This window comes from Cebus imitator, unplaced genomic scaffold, assembly GCF_001604975.1.
Source record: "Cebus imitator isolate Cc_AM_T3 unplaced genomic scaffold, Cebus_imitator-1.0 Scaffold46, whole genome shotgun sequence".
In the NCBI taxonomy this organism is placed as follows: Eukaryota; Metazoa; Chordata; class Mammalia; order Primates; family Cebidae; genus Cebus; species Cebus imitator.
In genome coordinates this window covers 1525604-1545212 of record NW_016107361.1, presented here as the reverse complement: position 1 = coordinate 1545212, position 19609 = coordinate 1525604, and the positions used below count along the sequence as shown (strand labels likewise).

The window sequence follows — 19609 nt, the reverse complement described above, 5'->3', positions numbered from 1 at the left end:
GACAAAGAAGAGCATTACATAATGGTAAAAGGATCAATGCAACAAGAAGAGCTAACTATCCTAAATATATATGCACCCAATACAGGAGCACCCAGATACACAGAGCAAGTTCTTAATGACCTACAAAAAGACTTAGACTCCCACACGATAATAGTGGGAAACTTCAATACTCCACTGTCAATATTAGACAGATCAATGAGACAGAAAACCAACAAGGCTATCCAGGACTTGAATGCAGATCTGGACCAAGCAGACCTAATAGACAACTACACAATGCTCCACCCCAAATCCACAGAATATGCATTCTTCTCAGCACCACACTGCACTTACTCTAAAAGTGACCACATATTTGGAAGTAACAAACAGTCTCTCATACCACAGTGCAATCAAATTAGAACTCAGGATTAAGAAACCCATGCAAGACCACACAACTGCATGGAAATTGAACAACTGGCAACTAGATAAACAATGAAATGAAAGCAGAAATAAAGATATTCTTTGAAACCAATGAGAACAAAGACACAATGTACCAGAATCTCTGGGACACATTTAAAGCAGTGTCTAGAGGAAAATTTATAGCAATAAATGCCCATATGAGAAGCAAGGAAAGATTTAAAATTAGAACGCTATTATCAGAATTGATAGAGCTAGAGAAGCAAGATCAAAAAAACTAAAAAACTAGCAGAAGACAAGAAATAACTATGATCAGAGCAGAACTGAAGGAGATAGAGACACAAAAAAACGCTTCAAAAAATCAATAAATCCAGGAGCTGGTTTTTAAAAAGATCAACAAAACAGACAGACCACTAGCCAAACTAATAAAAAAGAAAAGAGAAAAGAATCAAATAGATACAATAAAAAACAATAAAGGGGATATCCCCACCAATTTCATGGAAATACAAACTACCATCAGAGATTACTACAAACAGCTCTATGCACATAAATCAGTAAATGTGGAAGAAATGAATAAATTCCTGGACACTTGCACCCTCCCAAGCCTAAACCAGGAAGAAGTTGAAACCATGAATAGACCAATAACAAGGGCTGAAGTTGAGGCAGCAATTAATAGCCTACCAGCCAAAAAAAAAAAAAATCCAGGTCCAGACAGGTTCACAGCCAAATTCTACCAGATGTACAAAGAGGAGCTGGTACCATTTCTTCTGAAACTATTCCCAAAAATATAAAAAGTGGGAATCCTCCCTAACTCATTTTATGAGACCAACATCATCCTGATAACAAAACCCAGCAGAGACTCAACTGAAAAAGAAAACCTCAGGTCAATATCCATGATGAACATAGACGCAAAAATCTTCAATAAAATACTGGCAAACTGATTGCAGCAGCATATCCAAAAGCTTATCCATCATGTTCAAGTAGGCTTCATCCCAGTAATGCAAGGCTGGTTCAACATATGCAAGTCTATAAATGTAATCCATCATATAAACAGAACCAAAGACAAAAACCACATGATTATCTCAATAGATGCAGAGGAGGCCTTTGACAAAATTCAACAGCCCTTTATGTGAAAAACCCTCAATAAACTAGATATCGATGGAATGTACCTCAAAATAATAAAAGTTATTTATTACAAACCCACAGCCAATATCATACTGAATGAGCAAAAACTGGAAGCATTCCCTTTGAAATCTGGCACTAGACAAGGATGCCCTCTCTCACCACTCCTACTGAATATAGTATTAGACGTTCTAGCCCAAGCAATCACACAAGAAAAAGAAATAAAGGATATTCAATTAGGAAAGGAGGAAGTCAAATTGTCTCTGTTTGAAGATGACATGATTGTATATTTAGAAGACTCCATCATCTCAGCCCAAAATCTCCTTAAACTGATAAGCAACTTCAGCAAAATCTCAGGATACAAAATCAATGTGCAGAAATCACAAGCACTCCTACACACCAGACAGAGAACCAAATCAAGAGAGAACTCCCATTCACAACTGCTACAAAGAGAATAAAATACCTAGGAATACAACTAACAGGATGTAAAGGACCTCTTCAAGGAGAACTACAAACCACTGCTCAACGAAATAAGAGAGGACATAAGCAGATAGAAAAACATTACATACTCATGGTTAGGAAGAATCAATATTGTGAAAATGGCCATACTGCCCAAAGTAACTTACAGATTCAACACTAACCCCATCAAGCTACGACTGAGCTTCTTCATAGAACTGGAAAAACCCACTTTAAACTTCATATGGAACCAAAAGTAAGCCTGCATAGCCACGACAGTCCTAAGCAAAAAGAACATAGCTGGAGGCATCACACTACCTCATTTCAAATTATACTACAAGGCTACAGTAATCAAAATAGCATGGTACTGGTACCAGAACAGAGATATAGACCAATGGAACAGAACAGAGGGCTCGAAGGCAATGGCACACATCTACAACCATCTGATCTTTGACAAACATGATAAAAACAAGCAATGGGGAAAGGATTCCCTGTTTAATAAATGGTGTTGGGAAAACTGGCTAGCCATGTGCAGAAAGCAGAAACCGGACCCCTTCCTGACACCTTACACTAAAATTAACTCCAGATAGATTAAAGATTTAAACATAAGACCTAATACCATAAAAATCCTAGAGGAAAACTTAGGCAAAACCATTCAGAACATAGGCACAGGCAAGGACTTCATGCCTGTAACACCAAAAGCAATGGCAACAAAAGCCAAAATAGACAAATGGGATCTAATTAAACGTAGGAGTTTCTGCACAGAAAAAGAAACAATCATTAGAGTGAATTGGCAACCAACAGAATGGGAAAAAGTTTTTGCAATCTACCCATATGACAAAGGGCTAATATCAAGAATCTACAAAGAACTAAAGCAGATTTACAAGAAAAACAAACAAACCCATTCAAAAGTGGGGGAAGGATATGAAACATATGCTTCATATGAAAAAAACAAACATATGAAAAAATGCTCAGCATCACTGGTCATTAGACAAATGCAAATCAAAACCACATTGAGATACCATCTCATGCCAGTTAGAATGGTGATCATTAAAAAAACTGGAGACAACAGATGCTCAAGTGGATGTGGAGATACAGGAACACTTTTACACTGTTGGTGGGAGTGTAAATTAGTTCAACCATTATGTAAGACAGTGTGGTGATTCCTCAAGGATCTAGAAACAGAAATTCCATTTGACCCAGCCATCCTGTTACTGAGTATATACCCAAAGGATTATACATTGTTCTGTTATAAAGACACACACATACATATGTTCACTGCAGCACTGTTTACATTAGTAAAGACCTGGAACCAACCCAAATGCCCATCAATGATACTGGACAAGGAAAATGTGGCACACATACACCATGGAATACTATGAAGCCATAAAAAAACGATGAGTGCACGTCCTCTGTAGGGACATGGATGAATCTGGAAACCATCATTCTCAGCAAACTGACACAAGAACAGAAAACCAAACACTGCATGTTCTCATTCATAGGTGTGTGTTGAACAATGAGAACACATGGGCACAGGGAGGGGAACATCACACTCTGGGGTATGTTGGGGGTGGGGGACTAGAGGAGGGGCAGCAGGAGGTGGGAGGTTGGGGAGGGATAACACTGGGAGAAATGCCTGATATTGGTGATGGGGCAATGGAGACAACAAACCACCATGGCATGTGTGTACCTATGCAACAATCCTACAAGATCTGCAAATGTACCCCAGAACTTAAAGTACAAATTTAAATAAAAGGAGTGTAAAGGAAGTGTCTAAAGAAGTGTAAGCTAACCAGGTGGAGAGACTAGGCAAAGACATCCCAGGCCTCCAGCCTTTCTGCCAAGATGTCAACATGAAGAGAAAGGTCCCCCAAATAACACAATCTCAGCTGTCATCTGAACACAGCCTCATGAAACCGAAAACAAGACTAGCTAAAAAGATACCTGTTCAATTGACAGAATTTTACTAGATAAATACAGTTGTTGTTGCTTTAAGCCAATGAGTTTTGTAGTAGTTTAGAATATGGCAATAGATAAATGAGACAGCTTCTCCGAGACACAAAGAAGAGAAAACAGCACTGTCTCAGGATGCAACAGAATGGAAGACTTGGAATCAGTTGAAGATAAATTGGTTTTGGAAACTAAAAAAATAATACTCCCACTTTTTCCTCAACTCTGAGCATTGCTAAATCTGCTAACCCTTCTTCCCTCTGGCTCTCCTGCCATTTTTTTTTTTTTTTTTTTTTTTTTTTTTTTTTTTTTTTTTTTTTTTTTTTTTTTTTTTTTTTTTTTTTTTTTTTTTTTACCTCCTCCTTTGCTTTAGTTCTGAATCTTCACCACTGTTATGGGCTTTCCTGTGAAAACAAAGACATTAAAGCAAAAGGAAATTATCAATTGGCTAAGGAAAGCACAATAAAATGAGTTTCAATTAATACCTATCTGTCATACCTTCATTCATTCACCAAACATTTAAGTCATGAGTGTATGCCTAACCCTACATACAACAGGTCCCAGAAATATAACATTAATAACAACATCTGGCCTCACTGTAGTGGGTTCTGCAAACCACCTGAATTCTATTCATCTAATGATGAGGTTAGTTTGCAGTTTCAGAACTGCAATCCTCCAAGCTGATTTCTGCCATAGTAGAATTGACATCATCTCACTTGGATGCCCTTTCCCATACCCTGGCTCCAAATTCTTTTTATCTCTTCTCTCATAACCTCCTCCACTTCAACTCAGCAATCTACAACATGGTCATACTTTGGACTTTATCGTCTGTAACCACCTCCAAACACTTTGCTGTCTTACCCCAATCTCCTCTTCTTCCTTTTTAACATTCCCCATTTACTTTCAAACAGCTTCAATGGGGCATCCTGGTTAAAGGTGCTGGCTCTGGAGCCAGACAACCTGAATGTGAATCCCATCTCCTCCAATGATGAGTTGTGTGATTTAAATAAGTTGCTTTTCTATGCAGTGACTCACTTTTAATAGATTCTCCTTTAAAGTCTGCTCTAAAGGATAAAATGAAATTAATATATTTAAAATGCATACAATAGGACCTGGGCCATTGTTAGTGTTCAATCAAGATAAGCTGTTATTGCTTATTCGACTATTTCCATTATTCCTTTTCTTTGACCCCAATAAGACTATCTATTGACCTGGCTACTCTCCACCAGCTCCTCACCTCTCTTCGCTGTCTTCTGTACTCAGCTTAGATTTCCTAATACATCATTTCAGTAACATGCATGCTGATACTCAACATGTTCCCTGACTCTGTTTTTCATTCCATCTTTTTGGTGAAAATCCCAGACATGGGTGAATCTAACCATGGAAGTTTTCTGGATCAGTCTTAAATAGCTGGCTGAACAATGCTGGAAGGAGTCACACAAAAGGGGTCTATTAGTTACACTACAAATCTATGTCCATAAACCTGAAGTGGGGCCACACCATGGTTCGGCAATCCTGTCAAATTTCACAGATCTAAGTACAAAGCAGTTTCAAACTCTCCATCCTGCAACCCTCTGACCCATAGTATCCTTGTTTCAGCAAATGACTTTGTTTTCTCCTTCCAAAGGGAAAAGTAGCCTACAGATGGAACTCTTTCATCTTCCTGCTACCAAAAATAAAAACTTACTAACGTCTCCTCTGTTATTTATGGATTTATCCTTATTACCAAGGTCAGTCTCTCCACCAGTGCTTTGTGGGTCCCATCAGCTCAGGTCTTCTCAATGAATTTCATTAACTACCCCCCCACCTCTCACCCATAGTTACCTTGCCTGTCTGACAGACTCTTTTTACAAGCTATTAACTTTTTCAAGTCTCTGTCGTTCAAACACAGACCTACTTTGAGTCCACATCCCCCCTCATCTGCCCAGTCCCTCCTCTCTCCTCACAGCCAAACTTCTTGAGAATGGTGTTTATGCCCCATGCTCCATTTGCTTACCTTCTTTCTAATCTAGCGCCTTCCCACTATGATTGGGCGGGATGGACACGGCTCTTCAATACATAGCTTATGTTACCCCATTTCCTTCAATATGCTTATATCAAATAACATTAACACCAACATGTGGTCCCTGTTCTTGCATCAAATTTTGGGGTCACTATTTAGCATAAACACAATTATATGGATATTGTTCACAGATGATCTAAATAGTGTTCCAGGAATATGATTCCATTCTTTTATAGGTTTTAAATTTTCTGAGAGATGATACTTGCCTAAGTTTTCCATGTACATATCACTTTCTTACTGTTCTTTTGCTTATCACTAATTCTTCAAATTCTGAGAGAACTGCAAAACTCCTGCTATGGATAGATGCTCAAGTAATCTGCAAGTTCCATTTATATTTCTCCTGGAGCTCTCTACCCTCCTGCTTATAATACCTGGACCACCTGCGTTTGATTAACTCCCTTCACCATAATCCAAGGAACTCCTGTTGCGTCTGTATAATGGGCTCCGCATCTCCAGGTCTTCTGGCTACTTCTCTGGGTTTTGGTAAAGTGTATCTTTCAGTTGCTAACAGAGAAAATTTGCATGGCAGATACTCTTTTTTGGAATTCAAAATTTCTGAAAATGTCTTTATACAAACAATTACAGTTATCGGGGCCTAGACTCCTAAATTTAAAATAATCTTTCAGACTTCTGAAGGCAATTCTTCTTTGCCTTCTTCCTCTGATATTACTGTTAAGTGGCCCAATGTCTTTTTTCTTTTTTTTTTTTTTTTTTGAGACAGAGTTTCACTCTTGTCACCAAGGCTGGATTGCAGTGGCACGATCTCAGTTCACTGCAACCTCTGCCTTCCAAGTTCAAATGATTCTCCTGCCTCAGCCTCCAGAGTAGCTGAGATTACAGGCATGCACAACTATGCCTGGCTAATTTGTAATTTCAACAGAGATAGGGTTTCACCATGTTGCCCAGGCTTGTCTTGAACTCTTGACCTCAGGTGATCCACCCACCTCGGCCTTCTAAAGTGCTGGGATTATAGGTGTGAGCCACCAGGCCTGACCCCCAATGTCATTTTGATTTGTCACCATTTGTACATGGATTTTTTTTCTCTCCCATATTCCCATGTTCATTCTATATCTTTAGAATTCTTTCTTAAATTATGTTTTGAAATTTAATTATAATGAACCTTGTAATGAGTCTAACTTTTCAAATGATTATGATAAATGCTCAGTGGGTTCTTCTTTACAATGTCACATCCTTCAGTTATGGAATATTTACTTGTGCTGTTTCTATAATAGTTTCCTCTCTTGTGTTTTATCTGTTCTTTTTTCATAGAAATTGTATTAGGTGAATGTCTGATATCTAGGTTTGATAATTTTATTATCCTTATTTCCATATACTAGTTTTACTGTGTTTTTCTTGTTGCTGTTGTTCCATTGTGGGGAAAATTTTCTTAATGTTGCCTTCCAAATCTTTTACTGATTATTTTAAATTCTAGCACACTAATTTAAAGCCTAATACTGTTATTCATTGGTCCTTACCTTTGTAATGATAGAAATTGATATATTTTTTCATCTTTCTAAATAGTTTTTTAGAAATTTTTCTTTCTTATATTATCTGTTTCCTGTGAGAATGTCCCCAACCCCACCCTACACCCCATTTGTTTGTTTTAATCTTTGCCTTTCCAGACAGAAGCAATATTCAAATGCAGGTGTTCATGGCTCTCTCTCCCTATTCAAGCAATAAGTGTTCAAATTACTGGAGCCCTTTGGATGGTGCAGAGCATGTTAACTAATGGCCTCACAGTAATATGAGGGCAGCCTCAATCATTTCATTGAAGGATCCTTTGAAAGTAAGTACATGTATATCTTTTCTATTGTACCTGGTCCATTCCCTGCAGTGGGATTCTCTAATCTCATGCCTGGGATATATAACCATTTCATTGGAAGATGCTTTGAAAGCTGGTATCCACAGTCTTTTCTCTTGCCCCTGTCCATTTCTTACAAAGGGATTCTCTAATTTTCTGCCTAGGTAATATAAGCCTGGATTCTAGTATTCTGGGAATGAAGAGAGAAGGGAGACATTTGGTATGCAAATTTTCACTCTCTTGATTTCTCCATGGGCAAAATTTCTCCTTTACCAGTTAATCTTCTTCAGTTAAGCCAAATGCTTGAGCTTCTTACAACTCTGTCACTGGCTTTGTCTTTCTGCATTCTATCTATACTATCAACCTAAACAACCTAATCTCTATTATATATTTCAAGTAACATACTTAAGATTATATTTTGGTCCATAAAACTAATCTAGTTCCTGACTTATATTCAACAACCCATGGGAATCTTGCACATGGACTTCTATAAATTCAAGATATCAGAAACTGAATTGGCAATTGTCCCATTCAAGCCGGCAAGGTCCTGATGATTCTATTTCTACACAACACATCTGAATTCATACAACTGAACAAGCTTTGGTTTCATTCTGGACAGCTCCCTCTCCTCCACCCTTCATACTGATCCTCCTGCCAATTTTACCTCCTATTGGCTACTGAAACCATCTGCTTCTTTATATCTCTACATCATCGCCTTGGTCCATCCTCCCATTCTCTATTGCTAGGACTAGTACAATAGCCTGCCACCTGGTCTCTCCATTTCTGCCATTACCCTCTTCCACCATTTCTCCAAAGGATGGTAAAGGTCATCTTTACAAATACAAATGTGATGTTATTGAACTGCCTGTTTAAAAAGCAAAATCCCAACTTAAACCAGTAACACACACACAAAAAAAAAAAAAAAAAAAAAAAACACACACACACACACACACACACACAAAACACTGGTCTAAGGACCAAAATCCTGAACAAAGTCCAGGTGGGCTGTAAGGTCTGATCCCACCTTTCTCTCTAGGCTCATTTCTAACACATTTTCATTCACTATCAGAGTTTGATAAATACTGGCCTTTATTCCTTTTCATGAACTTTCCCTGTTTCTTTCCCTCCCAAGGGTTTTGCACATACTAGCCCCTCTGTCTGGTATGATCATTCCTTCTTTTTTGCCTGCTTGTATCTCAGATTCTGGCACAAGCATCCAACCTCAAGAAACCCTTCCCCAACCTACTTGGCTCAACTTCCCCTAACAGTGCTCATTACACAGGTGTTTATTAAATTTATCATGCAGTCACACTTATGACATGTGTATACTTTTCTGTATGCATGCTGGGTTTCAATAAAATTTTTTTTAATTCCCTTAAGTACCACATATCTTACCTTCATATTACACAGTAAAGTCATAATGGCACATATATTCCTATGACTCATGTATTTTCCCCTTAACAGCACAGGAACTTTGTCTAGTGGTGGTAGCACACTGCAAGGCAGACAGCAGGCACTCAAACATTTTTGAATGTAAAGGTAAAAGCTGAGGAGTGAAAATATATTGTACTACCAGAAAATATGCTGGCTTTCTTTTTCTAGAATAGGAATGTTTAAATAAGCAGGCTTCAGGGTCTCCATAAACTTTGAAAATTATATGACAATGTTTATATGTATTTAAATATGAACCTGTCTTTCCCTAGGGAATGAATCCAACATTTCATCAGATCTCAGAGGGTAGTATCACCCAAAAAGGTTAAGGATCACTATTCTGGACTCGGACAGAAATTTGATAGCTTGTATCCATCTCACAACAAACAAATGACAAAACAGGAAATTTTGACACTTATTGCAAAATGTGTTATCCTTACATCCAAAGCAAAGTAGAATTTCCTATTATTAAGTTTAAATAGTTGACACTCTTCCATGTCGATGACATGTCTGGAATTTAAATGTCAATGCTAATCCAGCAATGTAGAGATTTGTGCCCAGTGCAAGTTAAATATGTGTGAAGATAAAACAAGATGGACAAGGACAGGGACGCTTATAGGGCATTTATACTGGAAAGAAACAGAGAATACGCTTTAGTCTTTTTATGTCAACATGCAGTAATGGCTCGCTGCCTCAAAACACACCTTCCGAAAAGAGACCTGCAAGTGCACCAGGCAAAAGGCTCTATGAATCCTCAGGCAAAAAAATTCTCTTCCCAGCAAATTTAAATAGCCTTCCCCCTGGAATATGCCAATGAAAGGATCCTGTATCCACTCTCCACAATTACGTCTCTGTGTTTCACAGGGAGCCACCGGAATATCAATCTCAGTGTAGAAGTCAAGTCTGGATTTGGGAGTATAAATGCTGCAAACTATCTCAAGCAATTATTTTGTACAAAAAAAAATGCAAATGTGGGAATATTTTAGTAAAATTTAATTAATTTCATTTTCAAATGTATTAAAATGACTATCTGCTCAACACGTATACTTATTTTGTTTAGGGAGTGCTGACAAATTGCACCAATTAATTAAGGGTGGAAAACTATAAAACTCTATCTACCAATAACATATACTAAATTCTAATTCTAATCATCCCCACCCAAGTCACCTCAATATACAACACACACAAATGCACTTTAAAGTATTTCCCAGTGGTGCTGCTGTGGTTTTAAGTATTGTCCAAGTTGAACCAACTCTTGGTGTTCCCAAGGAGAAAGCTGAGTAAGAGCTGAAGTACAGCCTTATTTAAATGAGGGCTATCACTATCTCCACCTTTTTCAGATGTACAGACCGGGATTCAAATCCTACATGTGCCACAGAGGACAAGCTACCATCATCTCCCTAAGCCTCAGTTTTCTCATCTGTAAAAGTGAGGTGGTGATGCTGGGCTGAATAGTTTTCATTGGTACTCGCCTCTACTGACTCATCTATAATCTGCCCTCTACAGTCAAGATAGAAAGCCTGGAAATTTTATATTCCTGGACACCTTTGCCAGCTGGGTTCTACTTAAGAGAGACTCCAGTAAGATTTGAAGGCAGAGAAAGAGGAAAGTGATTTTGCTTCTAGTTGTACCTGTGGCATCAACTCTTGCACTCCTGAGAAGTAGGGGTTCTTTGTTTGGCTAAAGTGGTGGTACCTCCAGCAATGTCAGCAACAGTGGTCCCCGCCTAGCATCTGTCACGGTGCCTGCAGCAATGTCAGCAGCAAGACAGGCTCAGGATTGCCAGCCCAAAGGTGGAAGTGGCTCCTGGTCTCTAAGTAACACCCACTTCTCTCCTTGCATTTCTTCAGTCCAGAGCTGTAATAGCAGCTACATCTCTGAGTTACACCACGCTCTGCTTTTGCACCTTCAATCCTACTTACACCTTTGCACCAATTCCCTATTTAATCCCTCTCTGCTAGAATGACATCGTGCCTGAATACAAATGCCAGTTCCCAAAGGGTTATTATCAGGATTAAATGAGATAATACATAGCAAGCATTTTGCTCAGTACTTGGAATACGGCCAATATCAAACAAATGACTTCTATTACTCTATTATTCTATCTAATCACTTTTGGATCTAGCCCCATCACATCAGTCCTACTACATGAAGGAAATATACACCCTTCTTTTCTTAACCATCAAAGGATTTCAGTGAAGTTGAATTTGGTTTTAGAAAGATGGGGATAAAGCTCTGGGAAACTAGCAGAAGCAAAAGGGATCAAGCAGCAAAGGGCCAGCAAGTGTTTGTTAACTAGGGCATAGGTGAAAGAAGGGCTCAGTTTCCAAACATGCAGTGTACATAAAAAGAGTTTTGATGATTACCTAAAATCATGAACTGAACTTCTTACAGTTATTAAAAGTCTTTTAGGCTGGGTGCAATGACTCATGCCTGTAACCCCAGCACTTTGGAGCCTGAGCTGGGAGGACTGCTTGAGGCTAGGAATTCAAGACCAGCCTGGGCAACACAGTGAGCGAGACCCCAACTCTACTTTAATTTACACATTTTTATTTTTTTTAAAGAGGAAAAAGAAAAAGTCATTTATATAATGCCAATTATGAAGGTACTCAAAGAAAACCACAGTCCCTGTCACGTAGGAGTGAAAAGAATTTCACTGATGAGTCATTTCTACGTCGTCTTCTCTTGCACCGGCCACACTGCCCAGCACACCTTGCGGAGCAGTCCACAACTTCCAGCTAAGAACTTTTTTATTAAGCATACATACACAAATATAATCCCTTCAAACATTCTAACCTTACAGGTAAAATGTAACAGGATTCATTTTTTCTGTGCTTTAAAAGGCATTTTTCACCTAATAAGGCTTATCTTTAAGTGTATTGTCTTCTCAGGTAGAATCAATATGTTTCATATATTAAGATATACTTTCTATACTATATACTATACATAATACACACTTTTAGTATATATTATACTAGTTTTAGACACATTAGTCATAAATAGGATACTGAAAGCAAGTTCCTGCTTACATTTTATGAAAGAATTCTCCAAAACTCTGGCTAAGATAAATGCTTCAGGATTCCTAACTTATTTTATCTCAAAAAGAGTAAGCTTCCCATTATCTTGACAGAAACCGTAATGTTGGTGTAAGAATCATCTGTTACAAAGATGGGCCTGGGACAAAATGCTTCTGTTGAAAACTGCTAGCAGAGGGACTGTATTCCGCTTACCTCCTCCTCACAGGCTGTACAGAGTCATTGTCACTTCCACAGGAGGGGTTTCGGCGACGCGTGTAAGGGAACTTTGGTGACTTAGTGCGGTCACTGGGAGAATTGTAGAGTCCACTGGAGAGAAAGAGAAATGGTCACAAAGAGTCCAGAGAGGTCCTGAGGGAAGTCCAGACCTAGAGTAGGTGGTAACTGCACAGCTGGTACTTCCACGTGCTTCTCTTTGCTGACGAGATTTATTGAAAGAAAAGAGGTAATATCTGGCAAATCAAATCATAAAGGTCATTATTTTGTAGGAATGCCATTTGTCTCACTAGCCTTCAGCAGCAAAAAATGAACACACACAAATGATAACAATAACAATTCATATGTATGATGAATTTACCCCTTTCTAAACACTGACTCAACTAAAGGCTTTACATGCATTATCTCAGCTAATCTTCATATCAGCCTTCAGCACTGACATACAATTATTAGACCTGTTAAACAGAAAAAATATTGAAATATAGACTACTTAATTAAATGGCCCAAATAAAGTAGCTAGGAAGTGGTAGGGCTAGAATTTGAACCGGTAAGGTACAACACGGGTCTGTTACTGGTTTGGTAGTTGTTACCAGAAATAAACTAGACACATCCATATTTTTAGGAATAAAGGTCTTCCAGCATCATTATTCATCAGCTACAGTTTTTGACTTAAGTTTTTAACCAAAACTATGAAATGGGGCAAATTATCGTTAATATGTCATTTAGAGTTTTCAGAAACATATTACTTTACAGGCAATTTCATATTTCTTAGGTTTCCCTTTTGGCTTTCCAGGAAAAAGTTTCATGTTATGAAACATACTGTTGATTTTCACTTCAGAAATCCCAGACCCTCCCCCTCTCCCAGTCACAATGATTTAGAGTCTGCCCACTTTATCCACAGCTAGCTGTGATCAGTGACCCAGCAGCTGGATTCCTTTATTCAATGAGCTGCAAGTGCTAACCCCTTTTCTACTGTCTCCTTTATAGAAACAATGATTCCCTTTACCTCTGGGGGCCGTTTTCTTCCCATGGTGCATGAGATTTCCTTCTTTGGGTATCAGGACTATTTTCATTCTTTGCTTTCTTAAAGCTTTAATTTAAAAAAAAAGGATGAAAAATAAATTAAGTAGAAAACAAAAGTAAACACACAAACTTATTTGTTAAGTAAACTTTTTTTTAACAAAGTTAAAATGTGCATGCTTATTTGCTTGTTTACACCTGTGACTCTAAAAAGAAGATGAAGTTGCTGCCTAAAAGATCTATGTCTCCAATAAGTACCTTTGGGTCTTTCCCCACTCTTTCTTTCTAGATTTACTGTTTTAATCAACAGATATCAGGTCCATCAACTGTTAAGAAACTCTAGAGTCCACCTGCAGGAGAGGAAACAAGGATAACCACAGAGCCAAGAAAAGAAGAAAGCCAAGGAGGAAGGACCTGGGCTTCCCAGGATCTTCAGCCTGGATCCCGTTTTACGACAGTGATCAGAGAAGCCCTGGCTCCACGCATGGGTCTGAATCCACACGGGTGGGTCAGCCTCGGGCAGGTCCAGGCTACCTAAACTGACCTTTTCGCAGCTTCCGACACATCTTGGCTTCATCCCTCCAAATCCGAATGACTTTGAAATGCTATTTTCTGACCTAGTATCATCTTTCAGTCCTAAGAATGTAAATATAGCTGAGTTGTTATTCTACCCTTAACAAATTATTTTAGAAACCCATGGGGAAACACAGAGACAAAGAGGAAGGGACACATCAGAAGCCTCCAGGCACCAGGGCAGGAGGGTTGTGTCACCTCTCACATCCTCAGGAGTCTTAGCTTCAGACAAAGATAGAGCTATTTAACTCCAAATCCACTTTTAACCCTGGCTTTTTGAGGAATCCTCTATATAGCTGTCCTAGGACACAGTGATAGCAGAGTACTTTATAACAGCCAACAAAGAGGAGAGAGGAAAGATGACAAGGTCATTGAAAAATAATAATAAAAAGAAAACAGAGTTGCACCCTAGTATATTATCCATGAAGGAATCAATATAAGCCTATAAAACTATGTATCTGACAGAGGCATACAACTCATGAGATTTGTAGATAGTATATAGTAGCTAAGTTTTCTATTATTTTTATAAAGGTTAAAAACTTCTACAGATCCAATTCCCAAAGTAAAAGCTTACCTTTTGAAATGAAGAAAAGTAACAAATATGGTAGATACTTAAGACAACAGTAGAAAGTGTATGTGTTCAACAAACCAGAAAAAGCAAAGAGAAAGGAGAAGGGAGACTGAAAAAGAAATAGGAAGATAAAAGAGGAACTGAGAGAGTAGATAAAAGTTAAAGAATAATGAAATCTGGGTGACAAGTTAATTGCATTCACTCCCTAAGGTATTTCTCATCTGAAGCTTGAGAGGAAAACTTTGGTGGCGCTTCAGGTATCAGTACTATCACAGGAACGTGGTTGCAAAGGGGATTGAAAAACATTGTTAAAATGGCCATACTGCCCAAAGCAATATACATACAAATACAATGCATATAAATATCAAATATCAAACTACCAACATTTTTCAATATAGATACAAATATCAAACTACCGACATCATTTTTCACAGAAAATAACTATTCTAAAATGGAACCCCCCTCTCCAAAAAAGCTCAAACAGCCAAAGCAATTCTAAGCAAAAAGAACAAGGCTGGAGGCATCTTACTACCCAACTTCAAACTATACTACAAGGCTACTGTAACAAAAACAGCATAGTATGGTCCAAAGCCCAAAGAAAAGACCAGTGGAATAGGATAGAGAACCCAGAAATAAAGTCGCACACCTACAACCATCTGATCTTCAACAAAATCAACTATAACAAGCAATATGGAAAGAATTCCCTAAATGGTGTTGGGCTGGCTACCCACATGCAGAAGAGTGAAAATGTACTCCTTCCTTTTACCATATACAAAAATCCACCCAAGATAAAGAAGTTATGTAACACCTCAAACTATACAAATATATCTTGAAAGAAAACCCAGGAAATATCATTCTGGACATCAGTCTTGGCAAAGAATTTATGACTAAGTCCCCAAAAGCAAGTGCAACAAAACAAAAAATTGACAAGTGGGACTTTAAATTAAAGAGCTTCTGTACAACAAAAGAAACGATCAACAGAGTAAACAGACAATGTACAGAATGGGAGAAAATATTCACAAAATATGTATTTGACAAAGGTCTAATATCCAGACTCTATAAAGAACTTCAACAATGAAACAAGATAAAACAACACCATTAAAAAATGGGTAAAGGATATGAACAGGCACTTTTCAAAAGAAGACGTACACACAGTCAACAAATACATGAAAAAATACTCAACATCACTAATCATTTGAAGAAAGCAAATTAAAATCACAATGAGACACCATCTCACACTAGTCAAAATAGCTATTATTATTATTATTACTTTTTGAGATGGAGTCTCACTCTGTCACCAGGCTGGAGTGCAGTGGTGTGATCTCAGCTCACTGCAACCTCTGCCTCCTGGGTTCAAGCAATTCTCCTGCCTCAGCCTCCCCAGTAGCTGGGACTACAGATGTGTGCCACCACGCCCAGCTAATTTTTGTATTTTTAGTGGAGACAGAGTTTCACCGTATTGACCAGGATGGTCTTGATCTCTTGACCTTATTATCCGCCTGCCTCAGCCTCCCAAAGTGCTGGGATTACAGGTGTGAGCCACCACGCCTGGCCCCAAAATAGCTATTATTAAAAAGACAAAAAATAATAGATGTTGGCAAGATTATGGAGAAAAACAGAGTACTTTTTTCTCCCCTTTGAGACGGAGTTTTGCTCTTGTTGCCCAGGCTGCAGTGCACTGGCACGATCTCAGCTCACTGCAACCTCCACCTGCCAGATTCAAGTAATTCTCCTGCTTCAGCCTCCCGAGTAGCTGGGATAATAGGCATGCGCCACCATGCCTGGATAATTTTTAATAGAGATGGGGTTTCTCTCCATGTTGATCAAGCTGGTCTCAAACTCCCGACCTCAAGTGATTCGCCCACCTTGGCCTCCCAAAGTGCTAGGATTACAGGCGTGAGCCAGGGCACCCAGCCAAAAAACACTTACACACTGTTGGTGAAAATGTAAATTAGCTCAGCTACTGTGAAAAGCAGTTTGAAGATTTCTCAAATAACTCTGAACCACCATGTGACCCAACCATCCCACTAGTAGATATATACTCAAAGGGAAACAAATAATTCTGCAAAAAGAGACACATGGCCTGGCGTGGTGGCTCACACCTGTAATCCCAGCACTTTTGGAGGCCAAGGTGGGCAGATGATGAGGTCAAGAGATTGAGACCATTACGACCAACATGGTGAAACCCCATCTCTACTAAAAATACAAAAATTCGCTAAGTGTGGTGATGCATGCCTATACTCCCAGCAACTCAGGAGGCTGACACAGGAGAATCACTTGAACCCAGGAGGCAGAGGTTACAGTGAGCCAAGATTGCACCACTGCACTCCAGCTGGGGCAACAAAATGAGACTCCATCTCAAAAANAAAAAAAAAAAAAAAAAAAAGGCACATACACTCACATGCTCATTGCAGCACTATTCACAATAGTAAAGACAGGGAATCAGCCTAGTTGACCATGAACAGTGGACTGGATAAAGCAAATGTGGTACATACACACCATGGAATACTATATAGCCATAAAAACAATGAAACCATGTCCTTTGCAGCAACATGGATGCAGGTGGAGGCTATTATCCTAAGTGAATTAACACAGAAATAGAAACCAGATACCGCATGTTATCACTTACAAGTGGGAATTAAACATTCAGTACACATGGACATAAAGATGGGAACAACAGACACTGGAGACCACCAGAGGAGGAGGGGGGCAAGGGTTGAAGACCACCTATCCGGTACTGTGCTTACTACCTGAGTGATGGGATCATGCAAACACCAAACCTCAGTGATACACAAATTACCCATGTAACAAAACTACCAAAACATGGACCCCCAGACCTAAAATAAAGTTGAAAAAATAAATCTTTTTTATTTATTGTACACCTTCTTCACATGCTAAAAAAACTTGGGATCTGAATCTCATGGAAGATTGCTGTTCTTATGCTGAACATAACATAAGCATACCCTGTACATACAGATGAAGCTGATGCTATTTATCCACAGCTGTGAGGCTAAGGAAATATGGTAAACTGAAGATATGCAATGATAAAGAACCTGTCATTCTAAAAAAAAGAACTGGTATATGTCTTAGAACTAAATAAAAAAAAACATAGGCAAATCCTTGGGTAAAACATTACAACTCTGAGAATCTTCAGATGTTAAAGTTATCTTGCTGAGAAATTATGAACTACATTCCTCAAAGTAGCCACAATCCCACTGAATGAAGACACCATTATTTACTAAAAAAATATCAAGTAGATGATCTAAGAAGTCTTTGCAGGTCACATATCTCTGACTGCTGGGACTTCCCCATGATGCATGTAGGGCAACCTCATAGAGCAAGTGAGCTTATGAAAGCTGCTCATTGTTGTCTATAATGCTGTTCCCTGAACATAATTGGAGATAAGCAAAAAGGACTCTGCAACAGTGTCTTAACAGAAAACAAGGCTGAGCTCTCGGGGAAACAATCCATGTAATATATTAAGAAAAGGCTTTTCCACTGGGAATGCCCCTGGGAAAATAGATGCAGAGGACCATGACAAGTCTTCATACATATGCAATCACTGACTTCTGAGGCTCTGATGCCTCTAAATACCATAAACCCTCTTTCCAGGGAACAGTTCAGTGCACCACTGTAATGAACACAGTACATTAAACTTGAATATTATCTACTTTATTTTACAAGTCCCTCTGAGTTAGTTCATTATATCATGGCATTTAAAAAATCACAAGGAATTTTCACTTTGCTGTAGAGAATGCAGATCACAGACTATCTGTGAGTTCACCTTGCTGGGACAAAAAGAGCATTTTCTTCAAATGAGAGAGGCAGGTCCTGATGTTTTATATTTCACTGGTGTTTTAATGTATACTTTGGCCCAGAGATTATTTATTGGAACCATGGATCAAAAGCATTCATTAATCATCAAAGTTAAAAGATTTTTAACCTTGTCTACAGAAAAAATCATTTTTATCATAGCGTATGACCGCACATTTCTTAACTTCACTGACCTTTTTATTGGTGAAGGTGCAATAATTTTAGTTGTTCCTTCATTTTCTCCATTTTCCATGTTTGCAGTTACCCTATTGATGCTGTTTGATCCTAGCAGAAAGGAAGAGAAGATGTAAGGGAGAAAGGAAACAGTGATAAGGAAATGCAAAGAAGCAGACGACTTATTTTAAAATACAATTTTAGGGACACTGTGGCAGATTTTATTGATAAAGTATAACCCCAACTAAATAATGAATCACCCAATAAATTTGAGGTACTATTTTCTAAGGTGTATTAAACCCTCAACATAACAATGTCTTAGGGGTCTAGGCTATGACTTTTTCAGACTTCAAAACTAAGTCTCCACATATTTAGATGTTAAAATAACATTCACTTTAGACTGTTAAAATGATATTCTGAGATATTTAGTACCATATATTAGAATATAAAACATAATGATCAGCTTCTGATGACTATGTTGTGAAGAAGTTTCTCAGCATATTACAGCAGTCCCCAATTGAAATCAAACAAAAAATTTCAAACCTGAAAATATTCCAATTCATAGTGCAGGTGCCAAAATAACAGTAATATACACGTGATCTGTATCACTCACATACAAAAAAAAGATGTTTTCAAATGTGTTCTTCATGCAAACATTCCTAAAAATCTGAAATTGAATTTTTTAAAGCTGTTATTCCACAGATTTGCATACATGCTAGAGGAACCAGTAGAGGGAGCCCACAGCAGACACAATGCTGGAAGTCATGATTGAAATAAAGATAATTGAAGGGTCTGGGCCCATCTAGGAGGTCAGGCTCCCACTCTCAGGGCAGAGGCTGATAAGCCTGCAGGAGTGAGGTGTGTGGGTTCTGGGAACAACTCTTCCCCAGTGGGCATGCACCTTACTCAAGGAGGCGCAGTTTAGATAAGCAGGGGAAATCGGCATGCACAGATGTCCACAGGCCCTGCTCAGCTATGTCTATGTGCCATGC

At 38.6% G+C, this 19609-nt stretch overlaps 1 protein-coding gene across 1 annotated transcript in view; it reads right to left on the bottom strand.

Annotated features, from left to right (window-relative positions):
* Positions 1 to 19609, bottom strand: part of EPB41L4A (erythrocyte membrane protein band 4.1 like 4A) — a 263329-nt gene that overhangs the window by 35087 nt on the left and 208633 nt on the right. The window contains exons 13-16 of the mRNA XM_017527203.2: positions 18638 to 18728; positions 13473 to 13556; positions 12446 to 12559; positions 4278 to 4325 (exon numbers count right to left, since the gene is read on the bottom strand). Of these exons, the coding sequence (XP_017382692.1) occupies positions 4278 to 4325; positions 12446 to 12559; positions 13473 to 13556; positions 18638 to 18728 (337 nt within the window). The remainder of the gene's footprint in view (positions 1 to 4277; positions 4326 to 12445; positions 12560 to 13472; positions 13557 to 18637; positions 18729 to 19609) is intronic.